Source organism: Cataglyphis hispanica, chromosome 6 (assembly GCF_021464435.1).
Source record: "Cataglyphis hispanica isolate Lineage 1 chromosome 6, ULB_Chis1_1.0, whole genome shotgun sequence".
Taxonomy (NCBI): Eukaryota; Metazoa; Arthropoda; class Insecta; order Hymenoptera; family Formicidae; genus Cataglyphis; species Cataglyphis hispanica.
In genome coordinates, this window is record NC_065959.1 from 3514158 (window position 1) to 3529746 (window position 15589).

The 15589-nt window shown below is 40.8% G+C and overlaps 1 protein-coding gene across 1 annotated transcript in view; it reads left to right on the forward strand.

Annotated features, from left to right (window-relative positions):
* The first annotated feature begins 4532 nt into the window (after positions 1-4532).
* LOC126850345 (proline-rich protein 2-like) overlaps positions 4533-15589 on the forward strand; it is a 62418-nt gene continuing 51361 nt past the window's right edge. The window contains exons 1-2 of the mRNA XM_050593227.1: positions 4533-6203; positions 6822-7476. Coding sequence (XP_050449184.1) covers positions 6179-6203; positions 6822-7476 — 680 coding nt within the window. The 5' untranslated portion in view covers positions 4533-6178. The remainder of the gene's footprint in view (positions 6204-6821; positions 7477-15589) is intronic.

The window sequence follows — 15589 nt, forward strand, 5'->3', positions numbered from 1 at the left end:
AGTAAAGCTAGACGAAGACTGCAACAATTTGGCTGCATGGCAGCGTTGGCGCACATCCTCAAAGACAAGCGGGACAAATGGGACTCAAAAACGCAAAAGTTGATATTTATTGCATATAGCGAAAATATGAAAGGTATGAAAGGATATTGATTAATTGATGCAAAGACAAAAAAGATAATAAATGCACGCAAATTATTTTCTTAGAAAATAAATTTATAGAAAATATTAAACAAATTAACGAAGAAGAACCCATAGTTATTTCGACGGCAAAAATCGAATTGAGTTCTAATAATAATGATCAACCAAGGAATGAGGAAAATCAACGGTTGGATAATTCTGAATGTTGATCCAGAATGATGGTCCAGAATGATGAAACCGAGGACTCTGAAATGGAAGATAACGAATTGTCTGATACGGAAGAAATAGAGCACTCCTCAGAAGAAAATGAAACTCGAAAAGTATCTCATATCGGACAATTAAATTTTGAAACTCCGCGTAGATCAACTGGTGAGAGAAAAGCGTAAGGCAACACGTAAAGTATGAAACTACGTCTCATACTTGACCGTAGAAGAAGGAAGAGAAGATCCTACGACAATGGAAGAAGCAATAAATAGCCCTCAGAAAGAAAAATGGATCCAAGCGATGAATCGTGAATCTGAACTGCAATCCTTAAAAGAAAACGACACACGAGAAATATTCAATATGTCTAAAGGAGCTTTATTATTAGGAACTATTATTAGGAACCAAATGGATATATAAACAAAAAATAGATCAACAAGGAAAATCCAAGTTTTCAAAGCTCGACTTGTTATTCAAGGTTGTAAACAAACTGAAAAAGTTAATTACGAAGAAACATTTGCTCCGATTGTTCGATATAGTTCTGTACGATATTTATTAGCATTGGCCGCACAAAAGAATTTTTATATAACTCATTTAGACGTAGAAACCTCGCAGTTGTATGGTAAATTAGAAAAAGATTATTTATATAAACCCACTTAAAATGTATGAGAGAAATGAATATGCTGAAAAAACTCTAAAATTAAGAAAGGCAATATATGGACTCAAACAAAATCGTAATTGGAATATTAAACTTGATACTGTCTTAAGAAAATTGAAAGATTGAAATCGGATTCATGTATATATATATATATGTATCAAAAATGCAAGAAAACAACAATAGTAGCTGCATATGTGGATGACTTATTAATCTTTAGCACAGATAAAGAGGAAATAAAAAGCCTAAAGGAAAAATTGCAAAGATACTTTAGAATAAAAAATTTAGGAGAAGTTTCCGAATTTAGGCATGAAAATAGAAAGAAACCATGAACAAGGAACGCTGTCAATAAATCAAAAACCGTATATACTCCGTATGCTCGAAAAGTTCGGTATGTCTGACTGTCATGCTATAAAAACCCCTATGGAAGTTAACGCGAAAACACTACTCAGGAATGTGATATACGAAAAAAGCGAAGATGAAGAGTATACTTGCGAAACGTATTTAGAAGCTATAGGTAGTTTGTTATATATAAGTCAAATTTCGCCCGATATTGCATATACTGTAAATGTATTATCATCATATTGCAAATATCCGAGAAAACAACATTGGTTAACTATAAAATATGTAATATGATATTTGAAAGGGACATTAAATTATAAATTAACTTTCAATAAAAAGGAAAATACTGATTTAATAGGCTACAGCGATGCGGATTGGGCTAATGATCCAAAAGATAGAAAATCGATTACAGGTTGCGTGTTTATTAAATGCGGGGATGCAATTACTTGATTTAGCAAAAAGCAAAGATTGTTATTTTTTAATGTTATATTATAATCTGTATAAGAGCATTTTGTACATTTTTTTTTATAACTGATAAATCATAAAAGATATTAAGTTGTTACAAACTCTAATCTGGAAAATTCTTTCCTTCAAATTTTTTATGTAGTAAAGTACATCAGTATATAATCTTCTGTAGCACCGTGTTTCTATGCTGACAACTCACGGAAAGAGCGAGAGACCATAATAGTGCAGTAGCAGTCATCTCAATGTGAATACATATACACATTTAGAAAAGAGGACGCATTTCCTCTCGTATATGGCAGTTTCTGCATCTTTTTCAATAATTTTACTTGAATTACCATGCGGACTAAATTTTTCAGTAGAATTTGTAACATTAAATTTCCGTAATATTACGTAAAAGTACAGAATATGTCATCATTTGAATCTTAGACTTAAATTTTTGTTTATCGCAACGATATATTTATTTATTTAAAATAAAAAGTCTAAAATATATATATAATAATTAATAATTAATAATTAATAATACATATATATATAATAATTAATAATTTATATATATATATATATAATTAATAATTTATATATATATATATATATATATATATATATATATATATCACGAAGCAAATTAAATGAGTAATCTAAAGAATATTTTTTCGAAGAAAATTTTAAATGACATTTGAGAAATATTCTTATAAATATAGAAAATTGAAAATTAATTTGATTATCTATATAATATGTATGCCATGTAACTGTGCTATGTACGATATTTAAATCTCTAGAATAATCGACAGTTGTTACACTTTCTAATTTCTTATATTCTCGAAATATAAGAAAATATTTCTTAGTAAGATAATTTTAAATGCACGTGGAATCACTTGGCGATCTGAAATTTCGGTGATTAGCATTGTATCATTGCTTGATAGAATGACATGCCGTCTGCTGTAATCTCCGTGACCGGTCGACGTTCCTGGGATAGGAGGTAGGTAGGTAGATAGATAGATAGATAGGAAACGAGAGAGCGAAAACGAGTAGAAACGTGGAGAAGAGTCGCATAGAGGAGGAAGAGGAGGTGGAGAAGGTGGAGGAGAGCGGGCAAGGCCGGGGGTGAACCCCTTATTGATTTTTAGGGTGACACTGTCAACTGGCGGCGAGTGTCGAGTCCCCCGCGACGGGCGACTTTGAAACGACAGCAAACGAGAAAAAAAAAATGCGTCGGTCGGCGACGCGAGTCCGCGTAAATTCTTTCAATCCTCGTGGCAGACAGATATAACGGACGTCCCGTTGACGCCGCGCCGATCAGGATCTCGTTGATGACGGCGCCGCTTTGTAAAATCGGTCAAGCTTATTGTTAGTTGATGCGCGCACCGGGCGAGGCTGTGCGACATTTTTTCACCGTGCGTTGCCGATGGTTAGCGACGGTGGTGGCGGTGGCGGTGGCGGTGGCGGTGGTGGCGACGGCGACGCCGACGCCGTCGGGCTAAAGGGGAACCGCGGCGCAGTCCCGTTGCGGTCGGGGGTGCAGCTTTCTCTCGGCGCGCAGGGCCGTACGCGTTCGTGGGAGATGTTCCACGTGCGGAGCGTGCTCTCGGCCGCTTCTCGCAATCGCACGCACGTTCGTCATTGTCATCCTTGTCACGGCGGGCGGGTACATATCTACACTCTATTTAACGTGGGCGATTGGCATTTTGGAAACGTGAGGGGAACGTCGGAGGGGTGCGAGCGACGACGGCAAATCTCCGGAGTAGTGATTGTCGTTGCCCTCTCTTTATCTCTCTTTCTTTCTCCCTCTTTATAGACTTTTTTTATTTCTTTTGTTCCCACCCCACGTTTTTCCGCTCTCCCGACTCCGAGATAGGCGTTGCGCTGGCAGACGCGAGTGACGTTACGAGTTGCATGGAAAACGTGGCTTCTGGGATTCAACGTGCTCGGTTCGCGAGCGTGGAATTATTTCCGAAAATACGCGTTGTGATCGTGAGGAAGCACGAGTCGCTACTTTGGATCGGCACGCGTGGGATAGTAAATAACGAGACGTTGGAATAATCGTCCTCAAAGTGAAGTGCGTGAAGAGAGAATTGCTCTTGATAGAAACGTAATAATAAATTAAATAAGTGTAAATTATATACAAACAAATCACGCATTTTCGCGACAAGATACTCAAAAAATATTCATCGCGGTGCAATATTGATTCGTTAGATAACATTCTCTTGCTGTTTGCGAATTTGGACACATAATCATCGCTATACACGCGTATACACACGGCGTCGCTCGCATGCAACAGGCGACACCGCGTTGCCAAAGTTTCTTCTTGTTTAATCGATCGAAAATTACCGCGTCAAGTAATATAACTGTATCGCGAATTCGAATTAATCGCGTCAACTTTGCGTCAACGAGCACGATCAATCACTTTCTTTCGAAAAAAGAATTATTAATTAAGCAACGCGATAAAGAAAAGAAACACTTATCGCGAGGCAACGACGCCGGCAAAGAGAAGCGACCGCCTCGTCGAGGGGATATTAGCCGTGAAATTACGCCAAGTGCGGCGCACGCGAGTCACAATCGATACCGGCGAGGTGCGTAGCGGGCGGCTTCGGCGACCGTCGACGATTTGACGACTGTGCGGAAAAAAGCGCGGACACGGTAGCGTTTTCGCGACGATAATCGCGCGTCGCGATCGTCATCGTCGTTCGGAGGGAGGGGACACGCACGCGGCGCGACGCCTGGCGGTGACGTGAGCCGGCGCGGCGCGAAGCAAAGAGGCGCCATTCGCGCGAGACCGGCGGCGAGGTGGTCGCGCGAAACAACAAACCACGCGGCGGAGGAAGGGTGATCGACGACGGGAGAAGGGGTGGAAGAACGGACGTTTCTCCTCGGGGAAGGCGCATACATTTCGCGTCGTGAAAACGCGGCCGTGAGTGCGACGAAGCTTCAATCAGCCGCGGCATCTTCGTCTCTGTTTCCGCGGTCGCCGCATCGTTGACGTTTGAAGAACGGTGTAAAATAGCGAAAAAATGGCAGCCCTCATCGACATTTTCGAGTGGAATAGCAATTATCGTCTGCGACCGAGAAAGAAATCCAGTTGACACTCGGGCGTGAGTGACGGAAGCGTGAGGAACGGAGACTCGGACGACAGAAGGGTGGGAGGGAGAGAGAAAGAGAACGGGAAAAGGAGGGCGGAACACGTGGTTCGCGAGGGAACAGCCAGGATCGAGGTGCGTGCGTGGTTTAGTTACGCTCCTGGCGCACGTGCGTACGTGTATTTTCCTCCCGAATATCGCCGTGATGACATGTGAATGACAGAAATTGGTGAGTGTTTACGAATAATAATTGTCAACGTGGTATAGTGACATCGACGACAATTTTCTTGCAATTGTGATGTCGCGATTTAACATCTCTCGATCTTGTACAAAGATATCTTTAGTGACGTGCTTTAATTTGTGATTTTTCCGACAATCTCGAATTACGAATAAGCGAATAGTGAGAATTTTCGTGTGTTTTTTATGAACTCTGCAAAGTTAATCGAATATTTATATTCGCGTGAATGTCGTCATGGCGTTTGGCGCCATCTTACAAGTTACATTCCTGGCCGCAAAGTTCGTCTGTTGACTCCGGTGGTGTTTATTATTCGCGCTCGGTCCGATTCGCTTTCTCTCTCTCTCTCTCCCTTTCTCCCTCGCACGTATCTACAACGCCGGCAGCTTGCTCTCTCTTTCTCGCTTTGTCGGACGAAAGAAAGAGAGAGAGAGATAGAGAAAGAGAAAGCGCGTGCGCGCGCGGGCGGCGCACTCGCGGGGTCGCTTGTGTTTGGAACGTCGTGAACTTTTCTGCAATGTGACGACGCGGGGGATGAATGGTTACTAGCGTCATGTCGCAGAAGTGCACGCGTCTTGGAGCGAATGCGCGATCGAAACGCGAACGAGCGCCGGCCGAGGCGTCCTAAGTCGGCGACACGCGCGTCAGCGGATCGACGAACGTTGGAAAAATGCCGGCGACGCGACCGCCGCGCGACAGGCCCTTGTTGTTGTTGCTCTCGCTATCGTTACATCGAGACGAGTTCACGACCGTGCGCAGTGATATGTCGCGACGAACGAACGACGTCGCCACGGACTCCTGAAGCGAGCTTGGAAGTTGGTGTGCCTTCGCCGCGAGCCGGCTGGACGTTGCGCGTCTCGCTTACTGTGTCTAGGTTAGGTGTACCGGCACATAACCTTAAAGCTCGAGCGGTACCAGAGAACCAGAGCATCGCGTGTTGCTATCCGCAGGATTATTATTCGCGGGAAACGATCGAAACGAGTTCGTACGCCGTCGACCGAGTTACGTATTGGTTATCTACGCATTGGGTGATCGGTGAGATGGAGTGAACTGGGTGACGACGGGACAATGAAGGCCAATGGGACAAACAATGGTGATTTTCTCATACATATTCTCGTTTATGTATGCAATCGCAATGCTAATATATCATCGAATTCATGACTTTAATCTGTATGAAAAAAATTGTACTTTATGATAGTACTTGCGTATTACATTGTTATTTAGATAGAATGTGTATTCTTCGATGCAGCATAATTGTCAACGAACACATGAAATACAACAATTTTTATGTAGTACGCAAGGCTTATGGGTGTGACAGTTTGTGCTAGTTGCTTTTAATTATCTTTTTGGTTATAAAAATACAAATAAATTGTTACAAGCATCAATGCATCATGAACCGTAAATGAAATAATCTAACTATTTATATTCTTATGTTAAAACAGTACTCACTTTTATTCATCAATGCTATCGCTAACATATATTGCAATCATTTCATATAAATCATAGTATATATACTGCGATTAAATATATTGTGAAAATCTTTTTTGAATCATGCGTAGTAAAATTTTTTATTCTTTTTTGCATCTTGCATTTTTTTATTATTGTTATATTGAATCACTAAAGTTATATTGCGATAAATCAATATAAAATATATAATAGTTAGCATTTCCAATGTCAATAATTTACACTGACTCTGTATTATTCTTTATAGGCTGTAGCCGCCTGAATACGCCATTGGCAGCCACCACCACGCTGGAGGATCCGGGTACACCAGCCTCCTGGAAGGGCCCGCCGCCCGGCTCAGAGGCATCGCCCTTTACACCTAATTCTGTCGGTCAGGGCGGTGGTCCTGGCTCGGGTCCGTACAACAGCACAGGCGGTCCATCCAGTAATGCTGGCTTTCAAGGGCCAAGTCCGTTTCCCGGCAGTGCCGGTAGTCCGGCTGGTGCACCGCCGTACCAAGGACCACCACCTGGTTCGGCGACACCGCAATATACCGCTTCCCCCGCGCCAAGCGGTTCCTCAACGCCCGGTCCTGGACCTCCGCCTAATTCCACCGGTTTTCCGCCACCTCCGAATAACACCGGCCCGCCGTATAACGGGCCCGGACCTAGCCCGTTCGGTTCACCTTCTGGAGGACCGCCGCAATTCGTCGGTCGACCCGGCTCCTCGGGACCACCGTTTGTACCACCAGGTGCCGGCAATCCGCACTTTCCCTCGCATGGCCAGCCGTTTGGAGGACCGCAGTATGGCATTCCACCTGGAAGTCCATTCGGACCGGGAGGTCACCCTATGGCGGGACCCATGGGTCCTGGACATCCAGCGATAATGGGACCTGGCGGACCTGTCGACAGATTGGATCAAGGGTGAGTTTTACTTCAATTAAGTTGCTTGTTTTCAATCCACAAAGTGAGTAATTGTTCTATAATGATATCCGTGTATATAAAATAATTGTCACGATCAAATACGCGTAATATTGCGGTTCATAATGTTTGTAGAGAAGATGTTTGCGCTTTTCCTACGCAGACATCAACAGTTTTATAGATATTGAGATATAGAGTCCTTGCTCGCTTTTGCTTTGCATGTGTAGTTTATGTTTGGACAACTGATGATCGCGCGACTCGCGCGTTTCCAGATCGAAGCAAACAATTAAGTTCGCCCAAGAACAATAACGTGCAAATATTGCTCCTACCGCGAATGCAAATGGGATAAACTTTATTATAAATATTCGCGAACGTTATATATATTATTTTCAATTAAGATATATTTTCTAATTATATAGAAAACTTTAGAAAGATTTTATACACCGAGAAATGGAGCGCGATTTGTAGAGAAAGTTGCACGCAATAGTGGTTACACTAATGATTATTAATCGCAGTGAAAGTTGCCATTATTTAGATTTACAGTAATTTTGGGTTAGAGAATGCAAATTGTTTAGGAAATATCAACGTTAAATTTTATAATTTACATTTTATCATAGTAAATCAACGGAAACGTTCACTTTTGCATCCGCGATACATTTACTGGAAAAATTTATTCTACATATATCTAAATCATATACATATATAGATTTTGCGTAAATAATAATTTATAAAAAATGAAAATATTATTAAACATTTAATAATAGCATGAACTATAATAACACGAGAACAATATTATATAAACGATATATCACTTTTACATCTTTAGAAAATTATAGATTCGTTATTATTTTTTTGAAATATATACTTTATTTTCTATATTCTTTATATGTCAAATTTTTTTCTCTAGAATCTTCTAAAATTCTAGAGAAAATTAAAGCGTAAAAAGCGCGAAAAAGATTATTAATCTACAAATTTACATAAATTTCTGATTACTTAATTTGTATGCTTAAATTTTGATACATACAAGATATGTATTCTCATATAAATGAAAAATATGATAGTTAAGAAGAAATTTAAATTTATTCGACATACAATTTTTGCGAAAAGTCTGGTAAAAACTTTGCATTTTTCATTATAAAAATTATTTTTCGTACAGATACACTGTCGTTTCTTTTTCAATTAAAAAAAATAATAATAAAGTGAAGATAAAATAATAGCACGACAATGACATGCAGGAGACAGGAGAATAGCGTGTATTTTGTCGTTGTGTGTTGACATTCCTAGATAACGTGGTCCACAGGTAGCTGGGTTATTTATTATTCGTTTTCCGGTCGGTCCGCATTCTTACTGATAGTCCTGCTCGAGCACGCTTGCATTTTACCTCACTTCGGGATCCGTCTTAATCGTTTGCAACGAGTCGTCGTTGTTGCCGTCGTCATCGTCCGATACGCGACAAACGCTCGTATACTCGACTAACTTATCACGCACTTCGAATCGTTCGTTCACAAATCGCCGCGGCTGCCTGAGACTACGCGCTCGCGCGCGCGCACGCATACAAGGGAAACGTACGCGGGGTTGCTCGCTCGAACGGCAGAAACCAGTTTTTCGAATAGTTTTGTAACAAGCGTCTGGGACTGTTACGCGACCCGGTTCGATCAGTCGAATGAGGCGGAACGTATTATTCGAAATTTCCACGATGCGCACGATGTAACCGGAATGCGAGATGGATCGGTGAAAAAAATGCGTTACCACTCTAATATCAGCACACACATATATATATATACACATGCGTGTACACCGCTAATACCGTGCTGTAAACCGGGACGATTTTTAGGCACGTTCACGTTGTGTGGAAACGTGTGGTCGCGACGTAGATTCACTCGTGATATCCACCGAACACTCGCGACACGTACGTTTATACGGTACTTTGCGTGCATGTACGCGTCGCACGTGTCCACGTGCAAGGTGTGGGTGCGACGCGCGGTGTTGCTCGTCGGTGTGCGGGATATTCTAAATTCCAGCAAACCGCCGAACCGATTGCGTCAAACATGCGGACAGACGCGAATATCGCAAAGAAACGCGACTTTTAGCATAAATAGTCGATAGATATGGTACGAAAGAAACGTCTTGTTTATCTATTATATATGTATATATCGGTACATTCGAAGTAATAATGAGTCACGTAATATTTTGAAAAATCTTTATATTTTAATAGCGATTTTTGAAGAGGATTTGGAAACGTTTATTATGAAGAAAATTATCGAAAGTTGATAAAACGTGCATAAAATTTTAAAAATATAAGTGTATGAAAGTTTTGTTTTTTGATTCTATCTAAAGTTTCGCGGGATGAAACTTAATATTTACTTAATAATGAAAAAACCTGAATTTTTGCGTTATTACTAATTAAAAAAATAGATTGACTTGATATTTAAAAGAGTATAATTATCGCGAAATATTACATTGATATATAGTATTTTATAATCTTTGACATTTTATGAATATATTCGTATGCGTGCTTTAATATATTCAATAACGATACTCGATATCGGCACACTCCGAAAATGTAGCTCAACTTTGAAGGATCGTGTTCGGTGGTACGTCGATGAAGAATGCGAGGGAAGTAGAACAACATCATTAGCGAACGATGCTATAAGCTCTCCTCTATTTTCCCGAGGGGGTTGAAACGAGGTGAGCCGCGAATAAACGTAACTTAAAAAGGAAGTTTTGCTAGCGAAGGCGCGTCACGTGGGTGGTGCACGCATTCATTTCCCGTGGCCTTAGTAAATTAATATTACGAGCCAAATGCCGTTTGTTCTTTCTGGATTAAAATGCACTCGAAATGGTCGACCTCTTGATGAAAATTAATATCTCGTATTCCAGTGGTGCTATTATGCGCTGCGAGATAAATAACGCTCTTACATTCGGTATCGAATAAAGATCGCAATTTTTTCAACGAAAATTATTGATTTCTTTTCAACGGACGTTGAATATAAAAGGAAAAAACGCTAAATTTGTTAAGCTAATTAATAAAATTTTTTTTAAAATAATTTTTCCGATTCGATAATTGTTGTCTAAATTTATGACGATAACGATGCAAAATTGATTTAATAGCGTATAATAATAACATATTGAATTATCAGAATTGTTTTCCAAGAGTGAGAATTAATGCGTTAGGAACATAATCGACATCGGCACACGTCCAGATGGAATTTATTATAGCCTCGCGGTGCATGGGAGTCGCGCGTGTCATTAATCAGCTCCATCACATCTCGGAGACACGATAGATTGCCTTTAATCATTCTAATTAGCGATATATGCGAAGATTACAAAGTAGTCGAGATGATGGTGCGGCGATGCGCTATTGCAAAGAATTTATGAAACTGAAACGACAAAGTCGATGCAATTTCGCTAACATGAATTTTAATTCCTGTCCACTCTTAATTAACTTACATAAATTATAGGGTAACCCTATATAATTTCGTGGACGTTGAATAATCGTCCACCTGTCACAACTTAAGTTAACACTCTCCTCCTTCTCTCTCTTCCGTCCTAGAGAGCGTATACACTTGGCTGAAGAGAAATGGAGAAATTGCAATAAGATAAATTAGCTGGGATAAAATGTGTGTCTCTTCACCTTTTCTCCCCCCCCCCCTCCACCCCGTTATAAGTATCTCCGCCGCATTGTCCGAGGATGAAATAAAATAAATATCTCGTGAACTTTTGGCATGGATTGTACAGCGCGAGGTGACGCGCACTTTTGTACAGTGTTGTACGCGACCTACCTCCCTTCCCTTCCCCTTCCCTACTCTCCCCCCCCCCCCTTTTACCCTAAACCCTCCTAGCCACCCCGTGTTACGGAGGGTGGGTCGGGGTATGAAGGAGGCGGACGGAGGGGGAGAGGGGGAGGAAGAGAGGGGAAAAGAGTGAACGGAGGTTCTCATATTTCCAGTGTTTTAATTTTTCACGATATCTCTCCGCACTGCTGTCTGCAAATTATTTGTCATTCTCCGTTGTACGCTGTTCGCCTTTTAGCACGCTCGAATGCCGTTCTTTTGTTGATTCCTTCAGAGAAACGAGATGCACGGCGGACGAAAGACTCTCGATTGTCGTGACGTGACGCTCGGATCGATAGTTAGAGCGTGTTAAAGGTAGCACAAAAGTTACAGCAATTTCACGAATCTCGCGAAAACGTTCGCTTTTTCCGCCTCGTTGTGTCTTTTTTCTCTATAACGTGTAGAGAGAGAGAGAGAGAGAGAGAGAGAGAGAGAGAGAGAGAGGGAGAATGAGAAGAAAATTATATATCCTTTATTGTGCTCCCGAATAATATTATCGCGAAAGAGAGGAATTCTTATCATAATTATGCGATGATATTATATTACAATTGTTCTTCGTACTTTTTTAATATAGAACAAAATGAAGAGAAAATCACAGAACATGTAATATTACTAAAAGTTATCATAATACTAGTCACTTTTGTATAATGATATTGTACAATATAATAATATAACAAATCGATAGATTTATTCCAAGATATTTTAGATAATTTTTATTTTATTATCGAATTTCTGTCTAATTATAATTATAATTATATTAATTACATATGAAGCATAATAAAATTATATAAAATAAATTGAAGATGTATCACAATATTTTTACCAAAAATTCTCGATATCAGGTAGAGAATAGGAGAAAGGTTATTTTTCTACAAGATACTTATTGAGAACCACTTAGGTTCCCTTCTTTTTTTTTTACTCTTCCTTTAGTGATAGAAACAGAGAGAGGGAAAGACAGAAAGGACTAGCGCGACGGCAGGAGGAGTTGGTTGGTTGGTTGGTTGGTCGGTTGGTCGGTCGGTCGGTCGGTCGCGGACCCTCAGGTCTCGGGCCGAGGCAACTCTCGCTCATGCATCCGCCACCGCCGTTTACACTTTCGCGTGCAAAGGGATACCTCGAAACATCGCGGGGATCTCCGGCGGCGGTGGCGGCAGGCGCGCGTTTCGTTACCGTTTGTCTCAGGTCGTGGTCGAGCCTGCGGTTCCACGCCGTTACTTTCGCCGCATTTCACAAAACGATGCGCAAAAATTCCAAGTGCTCTGTAAAGCGATCCCTTTCTCTCTCTTTCTCTTGATATCTTTCGGAAAATGCAGTGAGAGACACCAGCCGCTTCGTTTCATATCATTCAGTCGTTGCTGCGATATGTAAATATTCCCAACACTAAAAAAAATATAATTTACGACTAGAGAAAGAGAGAGAGAGAGAGAGAGAGAGAGAGAGAGAGAGAGACAGATTCATTTCGCAAAATAGATAATATTTTTTCGAGAAATTTACGTGGAAATAGCTCGTTGATGGACTTCTATTAGTGCTCTTTGATATTTTAGTATAAGGTTTTAGGCAAACTGCGGTTTGAAATGGATCCCTTCAGCAAGATAAATTAAATATTGTATGGGGACAGTATCAAATATATCAAGAAAATATTTAATAAATTTAATACATATATATCAATATGTTTGCGAGAATGAACATTTTTTATTTGGCTATATCGCTATACAAGATAAAACTAAGAATAATGACGAAACTAAAGAATAACATTTAACAAATTAATAAGATATTCATATTTTATCAACGCACTTGTTTATATTATAAAATAATTTAGATTTTAGTACAATTTTTAATGCATTGTTAAAAATGACATGGCGGATGGGTGATGGTTTTTAATACTACTGTTATTAATATTAAATATATTATAACATCGCAGATATACAACCGCATAGAAAATGCATATAAGTTGCATTGCACTTGGAAATGGCAACGAGGCGCCATGTATCAGGCACTGTCTCGATCTGCCTTGAATTTATGGTTGATAATTTTCTCGAGCTGCAACTTGTTTCCCCTGGCTCGAATATCTCGCCCTTCTTACGCGGGTATTTCCTTGCTACCTTGGTAGCAACTTGTTTGTACTGTATTCGTATTTGTATTCGTCCGCTTACGACCAACTTCCTCCGCTGCATTGAAATCACTCCCGCCTCCCAAACTGTCGCGTTACAGAGAAAGTTGATAAAGATTATCTTTTATATTTCTAGAATTGTTTAAACAACGTATAGTATTTCACGTATAGTATTTTAATTACGAGTCCAATCTTTTTAATGTAATTGCAAAAAGGACAAAGATACTTTTTTTTTTTTTTAAACAAAATATATATATTATTAACATCGCGCATGCACGCATCTAGCGAAATGTCTCATTTTGCAATGGCAATGCAAATTTCTACCTCCATAATTTCGCCGATGACAAATGTTTTCGCCGACTACGTAGGACGTTATCGTGAAATGCATTTCGCATGAGGGAATTCTCGCGATAAGAGCGCGCGTAGCTCGCGATCGATGCATAGAAATCGTTGAGAAATGATTTATTGATTGTTCTTTGGATTCGCGTTCTCTGCGTGCATTATTAGCTGCGACGGCAGTGCGTCGAGGAAAAGAGATAGTATTGATTTTTACCGATATTTAGCTGTGGAATTATCCCTTTCTCCCCCCTTCCTTCTTCCCCTTTCTACCCCTCACTCACTCTCTCTCTCTCTCTCTTTCCCTCTTTATGGCTGCTGCCTTCCTTTCCTTTACCCCTCTCGCCCCCCTTTCTGCTTTCTCCCGGCGTTCCGCTCACCTTCCCCTCTGCTTCGCGCATCCTGGCTCCACCGTTCTTTTCGAGCCACCCTCTACAGACAGCACCCTTGGCGTATCCCGAAGGAGAGAGAGGTTGAGTGCCAGAGATAGAAAATCTGAATACCTATGACCCGGAAGGACATTTCTATGCTAAGTGCGCGTTCAGCAATGACGAAAAAACTAGGTTCCTTTCCTCGAACGTAGCTCCGTAACAACAGTCATGGACTACTTCCCGGAGTTTCCAACTCCTCGAAACACTGTTGCGAGATAAATTCGTCCCGACGGGAAATTATAAATAATAAACCTAGATGTCTTGTGTGTGTATATATGTTTTGCTTTCTTGTTTTGTTACTTTGGATTCTCAAATCATTTGCGCGATTCGACGACATCGAGCCAACAATAGCAACATCTTAATAGGATTCTGATTATTTATTTAGCGCGAAAATTAATTGCTCATTGAGCATCATGTTGATACGTCTCGGCGTTTTTTTTATTTATGAAACTGTTAATCTTCGATTTAAAAGCAATTTTGCGTCTATAATCTATTTAATCGATATCGTACCGCATTTCTTTTTCGTACAAGATTGACATTTATCCGAAACATCGGTGCTCCGTGTTAACGATAAATTATTGAGTCCTTGCACCCGCGTGCATTATATCGTCACTCGGGGGAAGACACGAACCCCTTCGGGATCACCTTCTTTTTCTCTCTTTTTTTTTCTTTTTTTTTTTTTGTTACCCCTGGCGGCCTCTGCCAACCCCGATGAGGAACTCAGCGAAGTGGATACTCCATGGATATAGAAACTCCACTCGGTATTCCCCTAATATCGGCGCTAGTGTACGAGCGTAGGTAGCACAGTTGCAAAGGGTGAGGAATGGGAGGAATCTTAATTTATAGGACTAAAGGCAAAAGAGCAAAAGAACGCGAGAGAGAGAGAGAGAGGGGGGGGGGCAAGTGGCACCGGTCGGAATCGGAGGGTGAGGGAGAGAGGAAAAGGAGAGGAGCGCCTCTTACTAAAATTCAAAAGTTCTTCGCCAGAGTTTACGATGCCGTCTAGCCGGCGCGTCGCTGAAATTCTCCGTCTCCCTCGTTTTCTCTGTCTACTGCCCTGCTCTCTCCCCGTCATCCCTATCTTGTTTCCCATATCCTTTCTAAACGTTCTTTTCGTCTGCTTGTATATATACATGAATATATATGAACGAATCTCTTAATTTGAAACATGGTGCATAGTGCTCATTGAACAGTGAGCTCGTCGAGTTTAGAGGCGAACGTTTGTAATGGGAAAGCACAGGATTTCTTTCTGTTGGTTAGAAAGCTTTATTTACAGGAATTGGAAAAATGTCGGTTTGTCGCGCGACCGCTTTGTCGCGTTTACATGGTTACGATTTATCGTGGAAATTTCGGCGCGCAAAATTTGCGGCTCTCGTCGAGATCTGTAGCAATTTTCAAAAACGCGT